Below are 24,207 nucleotides of genomic sequence, written 5' to 3' on the forward strand. Positions count from 1 at the left end.
ATTTTCTGTGGTTATTAATAAATCAATAAAGCAATTAGTGTACCTGTGGAACGCCCAATTTTTTACAAGCATCAAGAAAGTTTTCAACATTTCTTCGGCACTTTGCCATGCTGAGTTTAGGCTGTGAAGACAGGACATTAGATCTTCATGAGACATTCATGAAGGACTGCGTATTTCTCATATAAATTCACTTTCAGTTACTAAAACACAAAACACATTCTACCAAGACTCAGTATGAGAAAAATAGCTCTTAAACTTCTGAGCCTTGTTTACTGCTTCTTCCAGGAAAACAGGAGTGAGTTATGTAGCAAACTAATACGGCAAACATGACTCACAATGTTTTAGTACTGAAATTCAAAAGGATGTTTTCATGCAAGATGTACCAGAAATGAGATCAATGACTTAAGCCTTACCACTGCTGGCGATGGGACGTGAATGCTGGCGACAGAACGCGGCCTTATGTGATTGGCTAAATGGCAAAGAACCACCCCATCCATCAATGCTGCTCCAATGTCATCTGGCAAAATTACCTTCAACCTGGATTCAAGATTCTAGAAATAAGACCATAAATAAGTTACTTTCAACATTAGCTATTTTTTAATTTTAAATCCAACTTTTTTAAGCACGTAGAAGTTTAAAAGGAACATTTTAATACTAAAGTGAAGTAAATGGAATAAATTTACACTTTACTCATATAAGCATCTTTTCTCATCAGCCCTATGCTCCCTTTGCTAGTATTGTTAGGTTTCTTCTTGGGTTTTATGCTATTTTATTGTTTSGGGTTTTTTTAAATGACACAACAACATACACTGAGAAAGACATTTTTCCAACAATGACCAGAATATACAGCTCTCAAACCCATACAATGAACTCACTACTCATAACATGAAAGCAGAGAATTTAAGGACAGAAGTGTTATACTGAATATGTCATCAGGTCTCAGTGGGGAGAATTTGTGGGTTGAAAGAATACAGGATTTTAAGAGAAGGAGGAAGAAAAAAATAAGGGAACACAACTGTGGGAATGGCTATTTCACTTGGACAGATGACAGTCAAACAGTTGGGGTGGCCAAGAAGGGCCCACTCTTGTGCTGCAGAACAGAGAAGGTGATGATCTTTCCCACCCCAACAAGACTTCAATTCTCAGGAAGCAAACCAGTCTAAGCCAACATCCTTCACAGAAGTCACACCACAAATCAACACTGCCCTATAGAGCAGAGCTGCTATGATTCAGTTAACTCTGTTAAATACCCTGAAAACAGAGCTACACAAAACCCAATTTACTGGAAATCTGATATGCAGAGCCCACTCAGGATTATGAAACTTGCAGCAACTTTCTACACTCAGAAAGAATTTGGCTATTCAGGAATTTTTCTTCAGGTCTCAGGTCATACAATAGCAAACACAAGCAGACTTATTGTCTCCCTAGCAAAATTTTAAACCTCAGAAAAAAMCCCCAACATTTCACTTTGTCTTTAGCAAAAAAAAAACAACCAGTCCCCAGCTGGTATTTTGGTTGGACCCAAACGAGTACCAGTGTAGTCTGCTACCTGAAATTCCTTAGGAAGAAACACCACTAAAAAGATGCCATTCTACAACTACAACAATTTGGGGATCTTTATTTTAAAGGTTTAAATTGTGCTACAGAGCAAACTGAATGCACTGCACCCATGTAATAAATAATGGTACCTACATTGCGAAGYTGTCTGATTTGTTCCCTTTCCTCCCTTAAATGCTCCATTTTCCTCCTCATAGTAAACCCAGGATCCACAGCACCATAGTCTTGGCGTGAGGCACGGTTGAAAGCTATTAAGCATGAGGGAAGTCAGTCATCAGAATTCAGATCAAAAACATTCAAAGACTGAAGATATATAACCAAGGATAAAAACAGGAAAAAACAGCAGAATAAGTATATTTAAGCATCCTGATATAAAAGATACTGCCTATGAAGCATCTTTCAAATAAAATGCAGAGATCATCTTACTTAAGTGCAAATGGATAATTAGAAAATATGGAGACAGAACTGACTTCAATACTGAAGTATCAGTTTGGGACATACAACTCCATTTGCACTTTTTCAAGAATCTCAATCTAGCTTTTAAAGTATTTTCATTATGTTTTACTTTTGATCAAATATAAAGTCTTTAAGCCATCAGACCTCAAGAACAATTGCATATTGTTTCCCTGTTCTTTGACAGTGACAAAATACGCAGAAAATAAAGCAAAGGGAGAAAAAAGTAAAAAAAAAAAAACCACTGTGCAACTTGAGGAGCTTCCAATTATCTGCTTGCCAAAGCAGCTGTCTACACCTTTCCCAGTACTATGCAGTGATAAGTAAATTGAGTGAACTGCTGTACTGTGACATCTGCTATGCTTACTACCTGCTGCAGTTTGGAAAATAAACACACCATGGTAGAGAACAACAGCTTACCTGACCTTGGTTTGAGACCAAATGGACCATGAGTRTTACTATCTGTCCTTTCATAATCCTGTCAAGAGAGATAAAGTCAATTTTCTTCCTCACTCATTAAAAGGAGTAACTTTTGTTCCCATCCAGACACTGTTTAAATTATTCTTGCTTAAGGAGAGTCCTTCTGCTTAACTGTAAAACAGTCTTTTGAAGAGGACAATGTAACAAAAATTGAATGAAAGTAACCTTACTACATACAGATAAAACTGCCACAATGAGAAAGTAAAGCAGTATCAGATCACTTAATATCTATTGCAAAATATTTCAAACTACTGCAAATCATTCTGTGAACAGTTTAAGCCAGCTGTAAGCAGATGCAAATATTCTCCCAATGCTTAACATCAAAGTATTTCCTAAGAAATATCTACTTCCAAGTATGAAAATCAAGCTTTTTCTCATTTTACCATCTAAAAAGGGAGATGCACTCAGTATTTTGGTATGTACATGAGACATCCTTGTTTCAACTCATTTCACTGTGTTCTGGGAGATGTTCTAATTCTGCTCTTTCAGGCTCCTCATTGACATGAGGCGGAAATGTTAATAATATTTGCTTTRTTTTGAGCTGAGCAGTGCAGCGCTCTCAGAGTGAGACTCCATGGACAGGCACCCCTGAATGAAGCTGTAAGGCTGCACCACMAAGGTGACACCCAGGACCATGAAGGAAGAAACTCCTTGAGAATAGGCAGCACCTTTGGGCTCCTGGTGATATATAAAGTGCTAAACCACAAGCTTTAAATCCTTCCTCTCAATGACTATGTACCCTGAAGAACMGTCTTCCTTAGGAAGGCCTCTAAAACATGGCAAATTTCATTTTTATTTCATTAGTATTTTTATCAGGAAAGATAGTGGAGACACAGCAATGCTTTGGTCACACCACTCAAAAAGAAGAACTCTAGGACAGATCAGAGTTGCAAAGGTAAAACAAGCTGTAATATCTGTCCATAGTTTCTGTTTATTTTTGAATTCTTATTATGATTAAATACTTCTAATGGTAATTTCAAAGAAAACTAACAGCTTTGTATCTGCATGAAAAACCTGGTGACAGCAATGAACACAAAGAAATGTTTGTTGAATGATAAACAAACCCACAAACTTGTACCTCAGACGACACAGGAGACTGTGGGGACACATTAGTATTATCACTGTCTTGCTAAAAAGAAATCAAAAAGATGAAATTATAAAAATGAAAATGATGATTTAACAAGAARCACGAAATTATGAAATACATGAGACATACAACATTTGTCAAATATGCTACAAACTGGCAGCAACTAAATTTTAAATCTGCAAGGCAAGGAACCACTGTTGGCTCTTTATGTCAAATATTAGTTTCACACCACCTCCACTACATAGACGAATTAACTTTGCTATTACCAAACCATGCAAAGGTCCCACTGTTCCCCAGTAGGCAATCATGATAATTTCTTTTTGAATAAAGGAGTARAATAGTTATTTCTGCTATGGCTTTGGAATGCAAAGTTAATTTGTTCAAAAAAGACAAGAGAATAAATTTATTTCTTAATATTTCACGCAATTACTACATCTCACCTCATCATTTTCATTTCCACTTGAACTCTTTCTGGAAGACTTATACTGCAAAACACACACAATTATTATTTTAAAATGAACGCATGGTTTTCATTTGAACTAAATGGYTTGCTCTCACTCAGATGTTACTTATTACTGAGGAAGCTGCTGAGAAAAARAGCCTTGTTACAGAAACAAAGGAGCAAAAGAGAAACAAACCAGAAAAGAACATGACGTTTCTAGGCTAGTCAAGAGCTTCATTATGTTCAAGAGACAAGAGCATTTTATAACTAAATACTTTTATAATGTGAACTCTGCATGTGACAGATGATCCAAGTGAAAAGATCTTAACAACTGCTAACATGAAGCATCAGTTCYTAGGAAAAATTATGCAACCTGTGAAAGCTATTCTAATAATATTTTTTTTAATGTGACTAACGTTGCTTACACTGTAAGAGATTGACTTGACATTTTAAAAAATTAAATTAAAAAATATTAAGGTTGCCTTCAAAACCTTGAAGTCTGATCACACCCTTTTATGTATTTAAGACAATGCTTTTTCCACAGGTCTGTCTGATTTGTTGTGCACTGCCTTCATCACTGTCCCACTACCCTGTTTATGCTAAAAGTGTAAGAAATAAAGGATGAATTTGAGAAAAATATTTACAGTAGTGGTATTTAAAAAATTAAATGTATTTCATAGTCTACAGAGCAAGTGTACTAAAAGGTATAAAAAGCCCCATGCAAATAGAATTAAAAAGATCATAACTATAAACTAAGTTTGTTGAGTGAATATCRCCAACCTAACTAACCTAACACACAATGCAGGCTAAGTAAGACACTCACTGCATTGCCACTGGTTTCTCACAACAGCAGTGGTACCTATTTTTTCTCCCAGTTTACAATGGAAGACAGGCTCTGTTTCAGTAGCTTATTGCCTTGCTTTTGGAAATGAAATTATGAATGATACAATGTATTTGGTTACTAGTACARGCTGTTTAATCCACTTTGGAGATGTGTGTAGCTGTATGGAATGGGATTTCAGGCATTTGCCTTCATCTCAGAGCTCACAACTGACTGGCATTTAAAGACATGCTTGAAAGTTATGAGGAATCACTTCTGTATTGGCAGCACAGCTCCTTAACAAGTSAAATGACTGAATTCTGTTTTACTTAGAAGTTTCTCTCTCTCCTCAAAGGCTGCAGCAAAAAATTAATTTCTGGATGAAAAYACTGGAAAGAGAATACAACTTCATAATCTCTTCAGGAAAAAAAAGGAGCTTTTATAATCACAGCAACGTATCTGAGCTGTATGGAATTATCTGTTCTCTCAAGAATTTAATGTCTTTGAAGCTCCTTGGCATTTCACAAAAATGTWTGGTGGCAAAGACCCAAGAAACTAATTTTGTAAGTGATGAATTTAATTTAACTCAACCTAGCTCTGCTCAGAASTCTCCTATTTCTCTACATAGCCCAAAATAAATGTTACCAAACACTGCTAAAACTTCCCCTCTRTTCTGCAGAAAGCAGACAGTGGCAYCTGCTGACTGAGGGCACACACTACAGCAGCAAGGGAACACAGAAAATTTCCCTTCTGGGAAATGCAAACTAATGCCATGAGACACAAAATGCATAAATCATTCTTAAAACCATGCTGCAAGAAAAAAGGTAATGTATATTCTTCTTGCACTAGAAATAAGTAAATAAATAGAYAAATAAAAATCCCCCTGAAGATGGTGAAGAACCAATTACAAKACTAGTTTCTGGTTTTGCCAGAAACCAACAATTAATTATTTTCTTTTACTTAAAGGACAAACAAAATATTTGATCAATTTTTTTCCTCTTGATTTTCCTAAATATATACATATATATTAAATCAAAACAATCAAATTAAAAAATTATAAATTCCATGCAAATTTAAAAGCTTCACAACCTCTGAGGATTTACCTGTACTTAGTTTTACAGTTTCTTCTACTCTTATTTTAAAAAAAAAGTGTCACCCACCCTTACTTCCCCCATTACCTTGAAATACTCTTTTCTAATTTGTTTACTTCTCCTTCTTTCTTCATTCTGCCAGATTACTGGATGTGTTTCTGGCCAATGCTGCTCATCCACTGAATCCTTCTGGTTTTCCAGTGGCTATAATGGTCAGAAATATTTTTATGTAAAAGGTAAATATACCTCTCTTGTGCATTAGCACAAATTATTATGAACTACAATTGTTCGTTGTTTGCCTGTCTCAATTTAGTTGTAAAACATTTAGGAGTCTTAATGGTGATTCTGGTAGAAACCACTTATTTCTTTCCAAATTCTAAAATATATTTCATAGAAGAAGAATCCATGAAATATTTCTTCAGAAAATAACACWTTTCTGYATTAAGATTTTGTAGGTAGGTTAGGAAGCCACCAAAGGCTGTCAGAAATGCATCAGTTACAAATATTGTTAGCCACTAGCACATTGAATTTCTCATGGTGAATACTCATCACACAGAGAAAGGATGGCTACAACAAGACAGTTTAAGTATTTTTTGGCTGTTCCTGTCTACAAGGTAATATACCTCAATAAGATGTAAGAGAAAACTCTTTCAAATTATTATTGTATTATACAAAATTTACTGAGGAGGACAGCTTAAGTAGACTGATSCTTAAATAATAATAAATATATATGACTGTGTACTTGATGACAACTGAAAGCAGACAATCTGAACTGTTTCCYAAAGGCAAAACAACATTTCTAACTGTTTCTTATTAGAATATAAAAGCATTTAAAGTAGTTGTAAATAACTAACAGATCAAAATATAAAATWATTTTAAGAATCTTTACAGTTTAACTGAAATTTTATCATATCATACAAGCTTCTTATTGAGGYATGGAAAATGAAAGGCCTACATAATTCAAATCACTTAAAAGTTGCATCTAAAACCCAACTGAACATTATGGTGAGGCAATACACTTACGTGCAAAGACATAGTAAAACCAAGAACGTAAAATTTATGCCTAATTAGTTTCAGGACCCTAAAGCTGGTACCATACTAAAACAAAAGCCTTCCATTACATATAAGTCAAATTATTTTGAGGTATAAGAAAGGGTTTATATTTTCCACCACAGTTAGACACCTTCAATAACTATGTGTACAAGCAACCATATGAATTCATTAAAGTTTTCTGCCATAAAGACAAAATCAAGGAAACAACAACTACAAAATCACTCATGTAAAGCCACCACATTTGAATCTTTACCTGCCAGCTGTAYGGGGACACTGGAGAATTYGCTTCATTTGTTGAGACACTAAAAAGTAAGATGAAAGGCATTATGAAGCACACTACYTTTTCACATACTTTAAAACAAGTTATTTGAAAATATGAGAAAATGTGAACACTTTAAAGAAGACTTCTCCACAGCACTACAGTGTTTTTGGCCACCTGTGTAAGAATGTCACAATGTGGCTTAAAAGCATGACCACTTAAGTAGAATTTCAAATCATATTTCACTTTCCTTTACCATAACTTGACAATAGGTCTTCCACACTACAGTACTTTATTCAGATAAAGCTTCATTTAAAGTTTTTAGTTTGTCTTGGTTTTAAGTCTCAGAACTGTCTGTTTCACTAAGAAAAAATGGAAAAGGCAAATTTAATTATTCCTGGATTACCCTYACAATAAAAAGGCCTAACAGAGTGKTACACTTGAATAGGTGACAGTAACTCAAAGAGAAGAAACTGTGGTAAGCAAGCAAGGCCTGGAAGGTTCCAAGTAACAGCTGCAGCATGAGTCACCAAGCACAGGACATGTGTGCAGCCAGCTCTGCAAACCACAGGTACCAACGAGAGAGGAGACAGCCAAAACAGGAGGGACCACACTGAAGGAGCTCTGCTGGGTCAAGATGCTCCCTTGAGGTGTAGCTCAACTGCAGAGAGCCATTCCCATCCAAGCACTATCTAGCACAAACTGTACTTACAGCTTTTCTCTCCAAGTTTCACAGCCAAAAAGGGCTCTGGAAAGTTCCCAATTCCCTAAAGAAAAGCTCTGGGTGTTTTTGATTATTGATTGTTTTGGGGGTGGATTTTTCTGTTGAGTTTGTTGCTTTTGTTTGTTTGTTTTTTTTTTCTTTGTGTGTGGGGGTTGAGCTTTCTTTTTTAAACTGAAAGAAAAAGAGTAAGTGCTGCTGCTGCAGACAATGGGGTCCTCAGTAACACATGCTCCACAAATAAAAAGGGTTTAGTGGGTTGAACTCCCAGCAACACTTTTCCAACAGCTCTAAACACACAAAAGGACTGCTAAGGAGGAAAATTTAGATGCYTCAGCACAGCTCCAGTGTCATCTTGTGTCACACAGGATCTACGACATGTGCACAGCACCATGACCCATGGAGGAGATACAACCCTCCAGATTGGAGCTGGAGGCCCAAAACAGAAATTAATTGCTGCCATAATCAGCAGCACAATCAGACCTACAAATCAGTTTCTGGGTGACATCAGCTTTTTTAAATGCTCAGAAGAGATTTTTTTTTTAATCTGAAAGAAAGAAGCTCAAGAATACATTACTCTTGTAGCTTCAATTTCACCATGAACTACAAGCATTATGACAGAAGATGGCAGTAGTGACACAACAAACAAAAATGAAACTAATAAAATATTGAAAGCTGTGATACATTTAAAATATATCAATACCATTTTTCAGATTCCATTGGCTGCTTTGGCCTGTTCCTTGTGTTTACTGAAACTGAATGATTAAGAATCCTAGAAAGAAAAAAATACTTATGTAAAACTAATTTTCTTAGAATGCTACTTTCACTGCATCACATTTCCTGTAAATAAAAAAGTTTTGAACATTAAGTGGCATTATCTATATAACTAAAATGTGTACACATATGAAATCCAATCCCATTCCTGCTTCCATTTGAATTAACAGTATCATTTCCAGCTCTTGAAGTATTTCAAGTTCTGTATTTTAAGGAAGCAAAACATGGTGATAAGTCAAACTAAAATGAAGTCTCCTCTTACTTTTCTCCCTGAATAGATATTATTTCAAACTAATCTCACATCTATRTGAAACCATGCTTGCTCTCAACACAAAACGCCCCACTGTTCACTATTATTAGAAGACAAAAGTTAGTCAYCCTAAAGCAGACCAGAAGGGATAGACAGACTGAGCACAAAAAAGTCAGTCAGCAGGGGCAGATGAGAAGGTGACTGAGTAAGAAACACTGCAAGTGCAAAGGAATTGTAGGGAAAAAGGAGAGATGGGAAATGGAGAAACATGGGCTAAGAACGAAACGAAAAGTTTAATGCAGAAGGGAAACAATGGAAATATGGTAAACAGTCAAAAAAGCCTAAACTTACAGATATTCAGAAATGTGTCTTCACCTGGAGCAAACACATACCACATGTGTCTGCACAGGAAGATGACATGAGCTATTACGGATGTTTTAATGTTAAAAATAACAAAACAATCAGTAACACTTAAAACTAAGTCTTCAAGTAAGCATCATGCTGAACAGTAACTTAAATGACAAATAACTGAATTCTTGAACGTAGTCATATTGAACACTGACTTTATGGGCAGAAGTATGAAGGAAGATTCTCAATTATAYGGAGAACTGGAATATAATAAGATTGGAGAAAAATGGAACACAGTCAACTACTTAATGGAAAAAGGTAAATAGGCACCCTTTTTATATTTCATTACCATTACATARTGCAGCACAGTCATTAAATGATTGATGATTTTTCAATCAAACTTCTCTGATTACTGCGATAACTTTGAGCTCAGTAATCTCGTTTGCAGTATAAACCTCTCATTGTGTGACCCTCAGTTTAATGGGATTATGAGAAGTTAAGCCTGTAAACCTGTAAATGTCTGTAAAAGTTAAAGCCTGTAAAAGTTAAGCCTGTAAAAGTCTGCTGCACTCAGTCTGTAGCATCTGCTTCCTATATTTTGTGTTCAGAAACTTAAGTTTTGAGGGTGCATTCCAGAATTAACTTAYACTACAGTATAAAAGAAGTGTAACCAAAAAATTCAGAGCACGGGTTGTCAAACCAGAATACAAACATGCTCKTAAAGTTATTACTTTTTACAGAGAATCCCTATTTAAATTAGCTTTGTCTTCAACTGAAAGCAATGAGAAATCCAGAGAGACTTTGTAGCAAGTGATAATTGCAATTAGGAAAAAAAAATTTGACTCAGTTTGATGCAACGCTTGCACCAAAACTGACACTACAGYGTAAATGCAATTATTTTATATAACACAGGCTACTTATTTTTCAAACTTGTTATATAAAAGGCAAGAGACTATTCAAGTGAATTCTAACAGCTATACTTTTCATCACCATTTCTGTTCAACATGTATGCAATTATTGACTGAGTTTATCACCAAATTAAAATTATGTATTTTTACACTTGCTAAAACAAAACCAGTAATTTTTGAAACTTCCTGTTTAAAAACTGAAGAATATTGATGGGGAAGTAACAGSAARTTCAGTAGCTGCTGACATGTTACTAGCCCAGTCAGAGGAATCTCAATTTCCTGTGGAAYAATGAACCTGGAAGCTTTTAACTAAAGAAAATAGCAAAGAAAAGTAATGTGAATTTACTAAATTGCAGACCAGTGGCAAAATAATTTGTTCAGCTGGACGGGGGCCAGGGGGAAGTCACTGGAGGTATGTTAATTACTGYCTTCCAGGAAATACAATGCAAAGCAGAGTATGTAGAATGAAAGTAGAAGTAGCTCAACTTCAGAAGTTACACTGAAGTGTGGTGTTGATGGTCCAACAGTTTCAGCAACTGCTGCCATTCACACTATCACTAATTAAATCCAAAACTTTTATTGTAGATGTCAATTAATGGGCCAAATACTGATGATCCTACTGATTCATTAACTAAGAATTTGCACAGGACACCTGTGTTAGAACTGCAATTAATTTCCTACTTATTCCTACAAATCACACCAATTCTGTTGTTACAGAGGTAGCATACAAACTAATCCTCTGAAAGGGTTCTAAAACTCAGACAGACTTTAAAATCTAAATTACTCAAAACTACGTATTTATATATATTTGACATATATTTACATATTAAGCTCATTTTTCTACTACTGTATTATGCAAGCACMACATCTACTCCAAAGTGTTTGACCCGATGAGAGAAAAAAAGCAATGGCAAGACCAACTATGATATCAGAAAATATTTTCCAAAGTTTCAGAATTTAAAAAGTGGATTCTCTTCTCAGCCACTTATGCTTTCATATTTTGAGCAAACACAACAATGATTAAGGATATGAATGAAGTGAACAATGGCAGTGTTATTTTAAGGTTAGCTATCTTCACATTTAGACAAGCAAGTACTATCTTGAARCTCTAAAGTGTATAAAGACACCTGAAATTTTGAGCAGTGACACAAAGATGATTAATTTTCAACTCATACCAGAGCAGTCCACTGATTTCACATCTGGCTCTGAAGCTGTGCTCTTCTAGATTTAGACAGTTTTTGGAAATCACTGCTGCGAAGTAAGAATCCAGATTTAACCAATAATTCAAGCAGGCTCATTTGGAACCAATGAAAATTATTTAATCTAAACTACCCTACYACCTTTTGAAAAAGACAAGAGTATGCAGACTTAAGTTACAGAGCTTCAATTTATAAGGTAAAAAAGTCTGAAATCATTCAACAGCTACATGTTTAAGTATAGTCTACACAGCCCATTGGGTATTTTACCCTACTGCTGAGGTTTGTATATTACAAATACTTCCACCATGGATCAAATGCAAATCAAATTTTCTCTGGTCATGCTAACTTGAAAATCATCACTTTAAAACCAAAGTATCAAACAAAYAACACAAAACCACCAAACAAAGCCCAAACAAACTAAAAGCACCACTTTGCCTGAGGTACTATATTTGAGGTAGTATACTTAAAGAAAAATAAAAATTTTTAGGTTTGGATTCAAAGTATTCTTTGGAGAATTGCCTAACTAAATATTTTCCTTAATTAGTATTTCATCCTAAAGAATAAAATATATTGAAATCTTTGTATTTGATAGTAAAACTTAGCCAATCCCTTTAATTCTGTTTCTGTTYAAAAGATGGCCAAAACCATTTCTGTTGTCCACATTTTAACTCTGGAAATGTGAGGCTCCACAAACACTTTATACCTTGATGCACGTCCTGCTGCCCTGGTCCTCTGGAAGAGTTTCTCACTGAATGAAGTTCTATAGCTTAGTGGCCTTCGTCTGTATTCACATTTCATGCACACCAAAGCCAAAGACGGAAGAAGGAAGCAGGATAGGTTGATGGGAGAGGACAGGGAAGTCATTAGCATAGCAAGCAAAAGGARAGGAGACTGCATAATATTACAAAAACATACACTGAACAAACAGAAGCGTGATTAGTAAGGAATTATTTTATGAAGTTTAATTTCCCTGAGGATTCTGTTTACTGAATACATTTTCCACAAATAAAGATAGAAATGTCTTCACTAAGTATTAAATATTATTCTTATTGCTGGTTAAAAAACATGGAATCAAAATAAGGGCTACATTTTCTATCAAGAGATTTTGAGCTCATGTACTTAAAGACAGATAAGCAAACTTTAACAAATAAATGCTAAAATAAGAGGTAAAACTTAGAAATTATTAAGATTGCGCATCTGCATAATTCAAGACAAAGCAGAACAATTAGCAAGACCACTGCAATAAGACACAACATATGACGAGTAAAATTTAAGCTGCAATGCTTGAGAAAAGAAGTAGCTTAGTATTTCAAATGATTAGGTAACCAGGAAATATGTAATCAAACAAGACCCACATGCAACATAAATGACCATCATATAAAAACCTAATATAARAACATGCTCATTCTCTCTTCATYAAAAYAGGAAAATTTAGCGTTCTTGGACTTACTGCAATCCTTCTGGTACTAAGAASACACTAGCATTARCATTTCATTCTTAYTTCTCCCTTCCCTGTGAACAACAACCAATTTTTGAATGCAGGGCATGGAGTTCTAAGCAAAAACCTATTTTATCTTTCACAGATGCACACTATTGTTACTATATTYAGCTAATACAAAATGCTGGGGAATTTTTAAGACCCTGCAATTCATAGTACTGGGATCCCAATTTCTCTGAGGGCTTTAGGTGTATTTCAAGTAYCTCAAAAGAAAAAAACAGCAGTGCAGTCTCATATTTACAGAAATTTGAAAGAAACAAAGGTAGTATTTAAGTTGGTATGAACTTACATCCACTACTGTGGCATACTGAATGAGTGTTATGAACTATTTTATTTTATGAACTACTATTAACTACAGCTTTCACCTCTCAGGGAAAAGCTTACTCTCGGAGTACCTTACAGCATTTGCCTGTTTGGTAAAGGAACAGTGCAGAACACTGCTCCTGCCCTGTCCTGGCCACATCCTAGGTGGCCCCAGGTATTCCTTCCTMTGCTTCATTTTACACAGTTCTTAACTTGTTCTGTTTTCCTTTAATTTGCTGTTTGTTCCATGGCTCCTTTCCAAGAATCATTCTGTTGAGATGTCCATAATGAAGGAGAGAAAGGCAGGCAGTTGAAATTATTTTTATTACATAGATATTGTCATTTGACAGAATAACGCTCAAGCAAATTTCTCCTTCAGTCCAYAGGATATTTGTAACTCACATTAGACCAAATGAAAGAAGCACCACCTAAATCAGCTGTATCTGAATAAAAATAACCAGTCACAAACAAACTGTATGCAGGTTATGTAATTCATACAAGAAACACAGGACAGATGTATCTTGACAAAGTCCTTCACTTCACTCTYAGGCAGCTGGACAAACTGGTCTCCAAATAAGGTGTCAAAAGCTTTTGACTTTAAGATAGGTCAAAGAATAAGTTAATTGTAATAGACGTTATTTTAACTAATATTGTAATACCTGTGTTTTTGTTCTTGCTGCAACAACTGAGCTGCTATTTTTCTCAAGTCAGTCACTTCTTTGAGTTCATCATCATCTTCAGCCAGAAGCTGTTCTTTCTGAAGTCTGAACAAAGTTAAACATTAGTGATCTGCCTGACTTCAGTGAAAGCAAGACAAAGAAATGGCTCATCATGGCAATAACTAAGCAGTGCTTCCTATAAGCTTATTTTCTGTCCAAGAGGAGTACTTAGTGTTCARTATGAGCATCCTTTCCTCCATACGCAAGGAGCTCAAAAAAAMCCCAACTTTCACCCATGCCACCACYAGTAAAACCTACCCAAGAAAGATCAAGAAGATTTACCTTTTTTCATCTCTCCAATCCTCATTTTGTTCTGTTTTCTGGGATTTCTCAAGATGTTTTCCCCGTTCCTTATGAAGAATGAAAAAAAAAAAAAATATGTTTGACTTGAATTAAGGGAAAGAAAAAATTAAAGTCAAGGTTACTGAACAGTTTTTCTTCTGTCAGTCTCTGGTACCTTGACATAGGAGAGCAGTGGGCCAATCTGTGCTTCTCCCTGCTCAGGAAGAGCTCCCTCCTCTGCATTGGGATCAATGTAGTCATACGCCTCCTGGTCTAGTGAGGATTTACGAAGAATAGGAAAGATATTGAACAGTTTTCTCAACCAAATGTTATTTTCGAGAAAAATAAGTACTTATGAAAAATGTCAGATAAAGACAGAACATAGAAATCATGCCTTCTTAAGCTAGAAATAATCTTTTTTCTCCTTTTTCTCTAGCCCTGTCCATGATTATTACATTGTTTTCAGAAATGATGAAAATACAATACCAATACATGATCCAGCAATGTTGTGCTGTTTGCTTACATTAGGTTACCTAAGCAAAGTTTCTCAGTTACTTAAAATGACAAATGTACAACTRGTATTACCTTTCTGTGGATCAAGTTTACTTCCCATTATGTGATTGTCATTCCTTAATGTCTGTTCCCTTGTTGATTCTGATACCTGGGAGTGAAGGCTGATTGTATCATCATCAGATGGCTGCAAAGAAACTCACATTTAGTACAGAACTGATATGTAAATGATATTATTATATTATTTCCTAATAAATCCTATTGATTAGACTATCAATATATTCTAATTGTATCATATTGACTGGAATCAATCTTAACCAGAGAAGTTAAAGAAATACATAAATAATGGGTGTCTGATATGGCAGCCTAATGGTTTAAACTCAACTGCACAGATACTGAAAAAATACTATAGGCAACTTACTGAGGTATTTCTCAAATGATAGAGAATACAAAGGAAAAAGTTCTAAAAATGCAGAAATGACAAATTCAACAGTGAAAAAATACTCACTTCTGTAGTGGACAACCTTTTATCCCCATTATCACTTCCAATGCCAGAGTCTGGTCCATGATTTTTATTGGGATAAAAGTCTTCCATGCTACATTAAGAAAAGCAACACACAAAAAACCCACAGAAGAATGAAAGAAACAGTAGTTTCACTTTCCTAAAAGAAAATAAATACGCTTTTCAAAATATGTTATTTGTCTATACCCAAAAACCCGTAACTCACCTGTCTGTGAGTGGCTGGGAGGGAATTCGTTTACCTAATGATGGAAGATCCAAAGAATCTGGTTTTTTATCTATTCTGAGGCACGCCTGTATACTGAGGAATTTAAATATATGTACTTTGCCCTTTAAACATATCTGTTGCGAGACAAATGAACAAAGAAAGTCTTAATTACAAAGTATGTCTTCTRAAAACACACCCCAAGAAATACCTTCTGCACTGCCTATGCAACCACAACACCCCAAAAGGAGAAATACAAGAAATACAGTTAAATAAAAARAAAAGAAACTTGATTGGTATAAATTAGAACAGGTTCCCCTAACATCCTAATGCAAATTTCTGGACTTGCATACTTTCATACTAACCTGTGCTGGTGGTATCTGCATTGGATTGTTATCCAAAACTATAACTTGTAAATGACGTAACTTTCTGTAACAAATTGGAATTTCTGTAATTTTATTACAAGAAAAATCCAGCTTTACCAAGGGAAGGTCTCCTAATTCTGCATTTGGGAAGCAAACAAAAAGAAAAKAATCAGTTATCTTCTTATCACTTTACCTAATTTACCTACATCAATGGAAAGAAGATGAGTAGCTCACCATCTGGCAACATATGGAGATTATTTCTTCTTATGTTCAATTCTCTAAGTGACTGCAATTTTCCTATTTGCTGGGGAAGAACTTGAAGTTCATTACAGCTAATATCCTAAGAAAGACATAATTAATAAATCAACTGAACAGCTTAAATGAAATTACACAAAGGAATACTGCTACCAAAACTACTATAAAGCATACTATTAAAATAAAAGAAATTCCAGCTATCTTGGATTTTCCACAGGGAAGATGCACTGTAACCGATCTTGCTGATTTTTAAAGTATTTAAGGATTCCAGGAATTTAATTCAGCAARTTAAATCAATGAATGGTGAAATACTGGCTTTGATATTAATGCTGTAGACTAGGAATCAAGAGTTTCTGGCATAGTTCCTATATCTGTTAAAAACGTCTTGTGCTATTGTTGGCAACTGACTGGCATTCTGCTCCTCTTCTAAAAATTCTTTTTCATAAATAAATCTTGCACCAATACATAAAACTAAAAAATATACAGAGAGCAACAGAAGGCTCACCAGCTTTTTGGATACAAGCACTAGAGGGTGACAAAGCTGTACCAAATGAACACAGACACAGCTATTTCTGACACTATTTTAAATTAATTTATGTAGACCAGAATGATAAAACAATCACATAGAATCTTTCTAGCCTTCTTATGTCTCAAACAGGTATACCACAGGAACTGGAATGAAACTCTCACAACTATGGCCCTAATCTTCACCACCAAGCATGAATTCTGGGTTTGAAACTTTGAAAAATAAACCAAAAATACCAATAAACCATAGTAACTGAAGTTAGCTGTAGTTCTGTATTTTAAAAAATATTAATTTATAATTTATTTTACTGAAAAYACACTGCTTCTAAGTTTACTTAGCACGAAGATTCACAGTTGTACTAACCAACTCCATCAGACCTCTCAGCTTTCCAATTTCTTCTGGAATGGAGACCAGCTTGTTATTACTGACAACCAGAACTTTCAGTGGAAGATCAAACAGGTATTTTGGCAATGTTGACAAAAGATTTCGACTTGAAAGAAAGAAAAAGAGACAAGCAAGGCTAGATTAATCTCTTTTCTAGATCTCAGGGAGTTCGGAGATGAACATTGCACAACTTTTCTCCCATCCCAGAAGACTTTCTCCACCTATTACAATTTCATCTACAATCTCCATCACAAATTCCTTATCAGATACATCCTATCTCAGGTATGTAAATTTTAGATGCCTATTTCACTCATTAAATGAGTAYGTACTAGGACAGAATCTAACACCAAAATGCAGAGAAATCTGTTAAAATAAACAATCTTTGACACTTCTTTTATCCTGCTGATACCCTTCAGAGGGACCATTTGACAGTCTGCCAAATCAGAACTTTATATAAGGCCATTGCTTCTCATTTCACGTTGTTGTTGTATCTGTCCTGAGCCATCACAAAAAGCACTAAACATTTATTTATTTTGCTGAGCAACAGTGTGGAAAGTAGTCTGAATTAAAATGTATTTCTTCTGTGTATATAATTTTCCAGCTGCATGCATGTACATCTGCTTTGTACACATGAAATACACGGTTACCCACTACTGGATTTAAAGCTATATTAACAAAACTACCCATAYAGATGGACTTCAACTGCCATAAATTTTCTAATAAGGTACATTTAAAAGTCATTGGAAAACAGGCTGCTCAGATGTGGTATAAGAGCATTTCCTTTCACATACAAAAACTCAAAAAACTCCAGTAATTGGTCTTGATTTAAGTAGAACTAGTTCTATTTTTGACAAAAAAAAAAACTTAGAAGATCTGATACTTGTGTTCATACTACACTAAGGAAARGCTAGAAATTTTAGTGCTTTACTGATACGTATTCAGAGCACTGTTTTCACAATCCAAAAACCTTGGACTTTTAAAATATTTTCTCCATGACTACAGTTTATAGAACTGCAAAGTCCACAAAAACATATTTTTGAAACATTGCACCATAAAATGAAAGGAAATTTCTAGCAGTATCTTTATAAAAGCAATATATTTATTCTCTTAAATTCCGAGTGAACAATACAAGTACGTTCTGTATATAGGTACACATTAAATCTCCTTTAGTATTGTATTTCAGGCAGATATACCAGGCTTTTTTGGTTGAAGGCATGAAAAGCAAAAATATAATGTGCAAGTAAACTTTTTCTGAACTGACKATAAAAATGTGGCAATGAAGCAGTCATTCATGTCACTTCCACAGATTTCCTCTCTTTTTTCAGGTTTGGGTTTTTTAAGGAGCTGCCTGCTTTACTATGAAATGCACAATACGTTTCCTCCACCATCTGAATCCCAAATTAGAATTTGAGATCACGTGGTTTTCTCCTGTCACAAAGCATCTGAGCTAGGAAGGCAGGTTTTTGGCCTGTTYTTCCATACTACAGCCCACATACTTCTGCACTGGGAAAGCWGTCCTTGGACAGGAGCACAGAAATGAGAACAAAGCACAGTTTGGGAAAGGATGATCAGGAGAGTCAACTCTTRAAAGAAGACTTAGACCTACAAAGCATTTCTGTGTAATGAAATGTATTCAGCACATCAAACACCATCAAAAGAGAAAAGGGCTGTTGCTGAAGAAAGCCCAAATTTCTTTCAGAAAATACTGTCATTTTGTATCATGTTAATCCTCTTTACAATTGCCACAGAGCACATTACTCATGAATTAGCACTGTAAGAACTGATATTTGCAGATTTTGAGACACAGCAAGTTTTGGGGACTTAAATAGCTCTTAACTGAGAAAACTATTTTGGATTTCTTGCAGCCAATATCAGAAACAAGGAATATTGTGGAAAACAAGGTCGGGAGAGTTTTCTAGATTCCCTCTCCTGCCAGAGCTCATATCCATCTTCTGTTCTTCTGAGAAGATCCAACCATATGTTTTCCAAGTTTAAAAAGAGCAGTACAGCAGAAGATGTAAATTATGTATAAAATGAGCAGGACTTTCTGCCCAGAGTAACACACCCTCTTGATAGTAGCCAAATTTTATACCTGTAGCTTCTGAACACTGTTTGAACATCAAAACCAAAGAAAACTCTGCAAACACAATGATCTGATAAAGGAAAATGCCAACTTTCCAATGAGATGAGTATATAAAAGACCAAAACCAACCACCGTTACTCACCTTATGTTAAGGTAGGTAAGCATTTGCAGGTTTTTAATAGATTCTGGAATGGATTTGATGCAGTTGTGATACAAATTTAAAGTTTCCAGTGGTGCAAACAGCCAGACATCAGGAGGAATTTCAGTAAATCTGTTCTTAGAAAGATCTAGAAGCAAATGAAAAAGAATTCCTTTTTTAGTCAAAAATTTCCCTGCAGTAAGAGGATGTAAAAGTACCCACTGTTATTCTTGTCATGCTCCTAAAAATTAAGGTGTTGCAAGAAGTGTAAAATAATTCAGTTTTACCAGATGCTACTGCATATAATTAATACACAAAAGAGCCTTAAAATACTAAAAGATTATTGCTCAATATGCAATTAGTACAGGAAATAGAAGAATGACAGGAATTCAAAAATACATTTCCTACTACATAGTTACAGCTACAATGACACTGAATATCAATTATTATTGTCCCTCATCTATCAAATCTTTGTTCTGTGCAGTTCTTGRGTTTCTTCCCCTCCAATTCTAGGCACAACAGTAAATCAAGGTACAAAAGTTCCAGTTTGACAGCTACATTATAACCCAATGTCAATGTATCTGCAATGCTAAAGCGAAATTCCCAAAACACCCTAACACAGTAACTGACATTCTCCAGCTACCTATTTGTAACTCTGCTAAAAAGAGGATAAAGTTGCAAAAACCAATACCCAATGTATTTACCTATAAAAGTCAAGTTGCAATTTAGCCTGACCTAAAAGCAGAAAAGGAGCTATCTTTGACCATAGAAACACAACAGTTGAGCTAGAGTTGTTCTGACAATGCATGACTGCAGTATGCAAATCTGCATGCAGGAGTTTTGATAATGCAGCACTTTACCAAAATGCACAGCACCTCTGACTACATCAAACCTTGAAAAGAACCAGAAAATACAAATGAAATGTTACTCAAGAATCCTGGAAATTATCAGCAAAACTACCAAAACCAAAAGTCTACTGAACTACCTTGGAAGAAAGAGATATTTACTTGAGAACAACTGCCTAGTCTTCTGAAAGTAACTCTGGCTCCCAACTCAAGACATTTCAAAAGGATGTGGTTTCTCAGAAATGCTGAACAAACTCTTTTAACAGAGAAGTAATACAGATCCCTTGCTATTTCAGGCTTCAGTTCTCAGTTTTTAACATTCACATGGAGTAACTGTTTCTGCTTAGCTCCCATCACATTATCATTGGAATGAAGTATAGTTCTGCAAAAAGTCTAGAAAGGGGCTGGAAAATTGGCTCAAAGTCATTGTCAGATTCAAAGAGAGATCAAAACCTGAAGTATAACTGGCAAATGAGCTATGAGAAGAATTTCTCGGGGCCAACACTGGAATCAACATTTTTCATCACCAACCTGGCAAACAGACAGAACGTGCCTTCAGGAAGTGCACAGCTAGAGGGATGGGATGAGAGCCAGAACCTCATCTGGCAGACACCAAGTCTGAATAAAAGCAAGTGCAAAGAGTTGGACTGTGGGAGAACTTGCTGACATCAGTGTGAGCTGCAGGACAGAAGGGCAGAGGTAAGCTGGTACACAGGAGGCTGAATGCAAATGATCAGGGAGCTGAGCAGAGGGGATGGACATCCACAGTGGGCTGCAGGTGACCAGCAAATAAAATGGACTGGTACAATGAAACTCCACCTTCCTSTGGAGTTATTTTTGGCAGCAGCTTTAACTTTACTTCTTGAAGTCTAGAATATGTGAMGTCTTGTGAGCTATATGGCTGTTACTCCATTATTTCTAAGAACCATTCTCAAGCTTATGAATCAGAAAGTTTTCCTATAAATCAGGGTATCCACTGCTCATGCAGGATTCTGCAAACTCTACCTGCAAGAGGCAGAAAAAKACATTCCTATGTTGGAGGAGTGGCATTCCTAATGAACTGTGAGAAAATGGAATAAAGTTAACTAAAACTAAACATCTCAACAAAAATTAAAAAGCTTATTAAAAAAATTTGCATGCTTGAGAGARTTTTCACAACCAGAGAGGTTTATTTTCTGTTTTCTACTACATCAATTTTCAAAATGTTACAGAAAAATTATAGCATTCACGTGAAAGTTTTCTGCAAAACCCTTCTTATATTAAACAAATTCTCTCGTTCTAGCATTCAGCAGAATATGACACCTGCATGCAGAAAAGATGGCCATGGTTTTATTGCTGGCACAGTTGTACCGCCTCCTTTTCCACATGATGAAGTCTTTGATACAACCCCATTCTGAAGAAAGCCAGCTGTAAGTGCCTTCCTGATTTGGTTTTATCAACAGCTATGAAGGCTAGGACAAAGATCTAGTTCAAAAAATGAAAGTGGCAGATTCCCACCCTACTTCCATTGGTCCCAGGAGCAGGACTGTAGCTTAGATCTGAATGAGAAGACTCAAGGGCACCATGAAAATTTTGCTGCTCTATTTGCATCCAGTCACACCTCAACCACACATCTTGGACAGTCACAGGTTAAAAACCAGCTYTGCTATCTGCTCTGCAGAAATAAAATCTAGAGGGAAGCCAGAAAAAAATGAGAGGATACACCAACTCTCTGCTCTGGATGAGTGGACTAGGGGTGTCATACCCACAGGCAACATAAACCAGCTGTGTGTGGTTTCTAGCCTGGCCTGACACAAATCACATTAGCACAGTCTGGTAGAAGTCCCTCAGTGTGCCCTCATACAAAACCCATACAGCTGCACATCAAAATACATACCAAGGTCACTTTATGTGTGCATTATTCTAGAAACCAATTATCTGAAAACAATGCCTTTGAAGACACTGTGGGGCAAGGATTACACTTTTTTTATTACGGAACTCAGAAATTGTACAAAATAGGAAATTATAATGGCTATCTGTCAATAAGATAACAAAAAACAGTAAATAAAGATGTGGGAGATAGCATGACTTCTATTCCGAGCAATTTTTCATTCCATCATTGGAAAACAGCATTAGAATACCTCCAGGGGTTGGTTCAGATTTTTCTGAAGAGAAAGATTTGAGTACCTACAGTTTTCCACAATATTCTCGTATTGCATGTACCTGCAGCATTTTAAAAACAAGGAAAGCTATTTTTATCCAAACTAAARAATGATTTCTACTCCAAAAATGTTTTCATAACAAGCAGGAAGTTTATGAGATAATACTGTCTGTTATGGTAAATAAAATGTAGATGTGAAACTTAAGCAGTTTAGGTGCTTTTTTGAAGACTAGCAACACACAATGGATGACCAAGAAAATGTGGTCTGAAAAAAGGAAGAAACTTTAGGAATAAAGTGCTCCTCTATAAACAAGACAGCTTTCATCTCACTTGAACTGAAAGCAGACTGCTAGCACTTGAGAATGGCTTCGTAAGGGTTAACAGACTGGAGAAGCAAGAAAAGCTGCTAAATGCAGAATCACAGATGATTTAAGATGACAACTCCTCAAGAAGTGAGATTATAGGAATCCTTTGCTTAACCAGTTTAGACTGGAAAACTCTCAGWGGGAGTGTTATGTGAGGACTAAATAGAAGGCACTATCCATGTCATGCCTGCTCATGAATCACAGGGTATTTCAATACACTATCTCTACAGGAACAACGAAAGTGAGAAGTACTCCATTACTAAGGTTCAGGTTGAAAGAGGAACTAGGAAAATATGAAGAAGTTGGCTGCAGCTTAGTTTTTTTGACAGAAAAAAAAAGTAAAGAAAAAGGGAAAGTCTTTACTTACTGTAAGGCAACGATTAACATATTGAAAGATAAAAAGGAAAGAATTTTAGAAAATCAGTCAGTCTGGAAGGGAGGCTATAAGAAGTAAGAAGTCATCTTATATAAATTTAAGCCATGATCAAAAGGGAAAGCAAAATGCTCAAKCTGTCAGGTTACAACAGTGTGCAGCAAGGTAGTTAAACAGTATTAACATCACATTTGCCTTGTTTCTGCACTTTTCCCTAAGGATGCAGTACTGCTTACTGTCAGGAACATGCTTACACCACAGACTGACCTTTTATTTAAGCCAGAACAATCCCTTTTATATTCACATGTTACATGCACTACATGTTGAATTTGATATACTCGGCTTAGCTAGGAAATTTACATTTCAACCTCATCTTGATTTTATATTATTTTTCATAAAAGTATGTTGCTGATCCATGACATCAGTGTTAGGCTTTTGTTTGCTTCAAAATGGTGTTAAGAAACTAGAACACAAAAACCACATTCCTCAGCCTGAAAAACCAGAACTGCTCTTCTAACTAGTCATAGATACAGATTTTCCCAGACAGCTTTTCTAGTAATGCTTTAGCCTAAGCCAAAGTCTAAGAATAACTGTAACTGTATAATTAATCCCATAGAAGACAATGGATGCATAAAAACAAGTGTTCAGACCTGATCCCAAAGACACTCTTTTAGTTAATCTGAACATAAATCTGAGATCACCACACAGAACACAGGTAAAACTCAGTMGTCTGTCAGGTGCAAGATGATTCTGGAGAAGAAAAAAAGTAGTCCCAGACACTACAGAAACACCTGCATGTGGTAATCCAGGAGGCACAAGCTATCACTGTCCACAAACCACTGTCATTCTCTGACTGACAAAAGCTTTGTTACTTAAACAGTGAAATAGGTTTGTTCATGCTAAGTGCCATTTCTGTGGTTAGTGACAGGAGACAGATCTCTTCCTGCCTTTCTTAGTTTCTCAACGAACTGGAGAAGAAGCCTCAGGAGAAACAAACTCTTAGGCTTCCCAAGGTCACCTCAAATGGGATGTCTCTCCAGCATTTCCCTCAAACTTCACTCATCTACCTGTAGTTTCACTGTTCCAATTTCCATGCATGAMTCAGTGTTGTTAAACACAGAAATGYTTTWAAAATYTCCCTTCAAAGGAACAATGAACCTGGATAATTTAATAATAACTATCAGAATTCTTCATATTTACTTATGTTGMAAAATGATGTACTGAACAATTAAAAACATCCAAACATAGAGTGA

The 24,207-nt window shown here is 35.7% G+C and overlaps 1 protein-coding gene across 3 annotated transcripts in view; it reads right to left on the bottom strand.

Moving 5' to 3' along the window:
* The window catches only part of LRCH2 (leucine rich repeats and calponin homology domain containing 2), a 39,388-nt gene that overhangs the window by 6,644 nt on the left and 8,537 nt on the right, over positions 1-24,207 (bottom strand). The window contains exons 2-20 of one of the 3 annotated variants that reach the window (XM_057372628.1): positions 19,235-19,379; positions 16,989-17,115; positions 16,079-16,184; positions 15,845-15,981; positions 15,483-15,616; positions 15,263-15,350; positions 14,830-14,941; positions 14,420-14,517; positions 14,245-14,312; positions 13,903-14,007; positions 8,667-8,735; positions 7,237-7,285; positions 6,018-6,134; positions 4,018-4,062; positions 3,569-3,619; positions 2,431-2,488; positions 1,693-1,805; positions 414-551; positions 44-121 (exon numbers count right to left, since the gene is read on the bottom strand). In XM_057372628.1, the coding sequence (XP_057228611.1) occupies positions 44-121; positions 414-551; positions 1,693-1,805; positions 2,431-2,488; positions 3,569-3,619; positions 4,018-4,062; positions 6,018-6,134; positions 7,237-7,285; positions 8,667-8,735; positions 13,903-14,007; positions 14,245-14,312; positions 14,420-14,517; positions 14,830-14,941; positions 15,263-15,350; positions 15,483-15,616; positions 15,845-15,981; positions 16,079-16,184; positions 16,989-17,115; positions 19,235-19,379 (1,838 nt within the window). The remainder of the gene's footprint in view (positions 1-43; positions 122-413; positions 552-1,692; positions 1,806-2,430; positions 2,489-3,568; positions 3,620-4,017; positions 4,063-6,017; positions 6,135-7,236; positions 7,286-8,666; positions 8,736-13,902; positions 14,008-14,244; positions 14,313-14,419; positions 14,518-14,829; positions 14,942-15,262; positions 15,351-15,482; positions 15,617-15,844; positions 15,982-16,078; positions 16,185-16,988; positions 17,116-19,234; positions 19,380-24,207) is intronic. The other 2 variants (XM_057372630.1, XM_057372629.1) reach the window with 2 other exon arrangements.

The sequence above is a fragment of the Malurus melanocephalus genome, unplaced genomic scaffold (assembly GCF_030028575.1).
Source record: "Malurus melanocephalus ecotype Western Australia unplaced genomic scaffold, MMel_1.1 scaffold_174, whole genome shotgun sequence".
NCBI classification, from domain to species: domain Eukaryota; kingdom Metazoa; phylum Chordata; class Aves; order Passeriformes; family Maluridae; genus Malurus; species Malurus melanocephalus.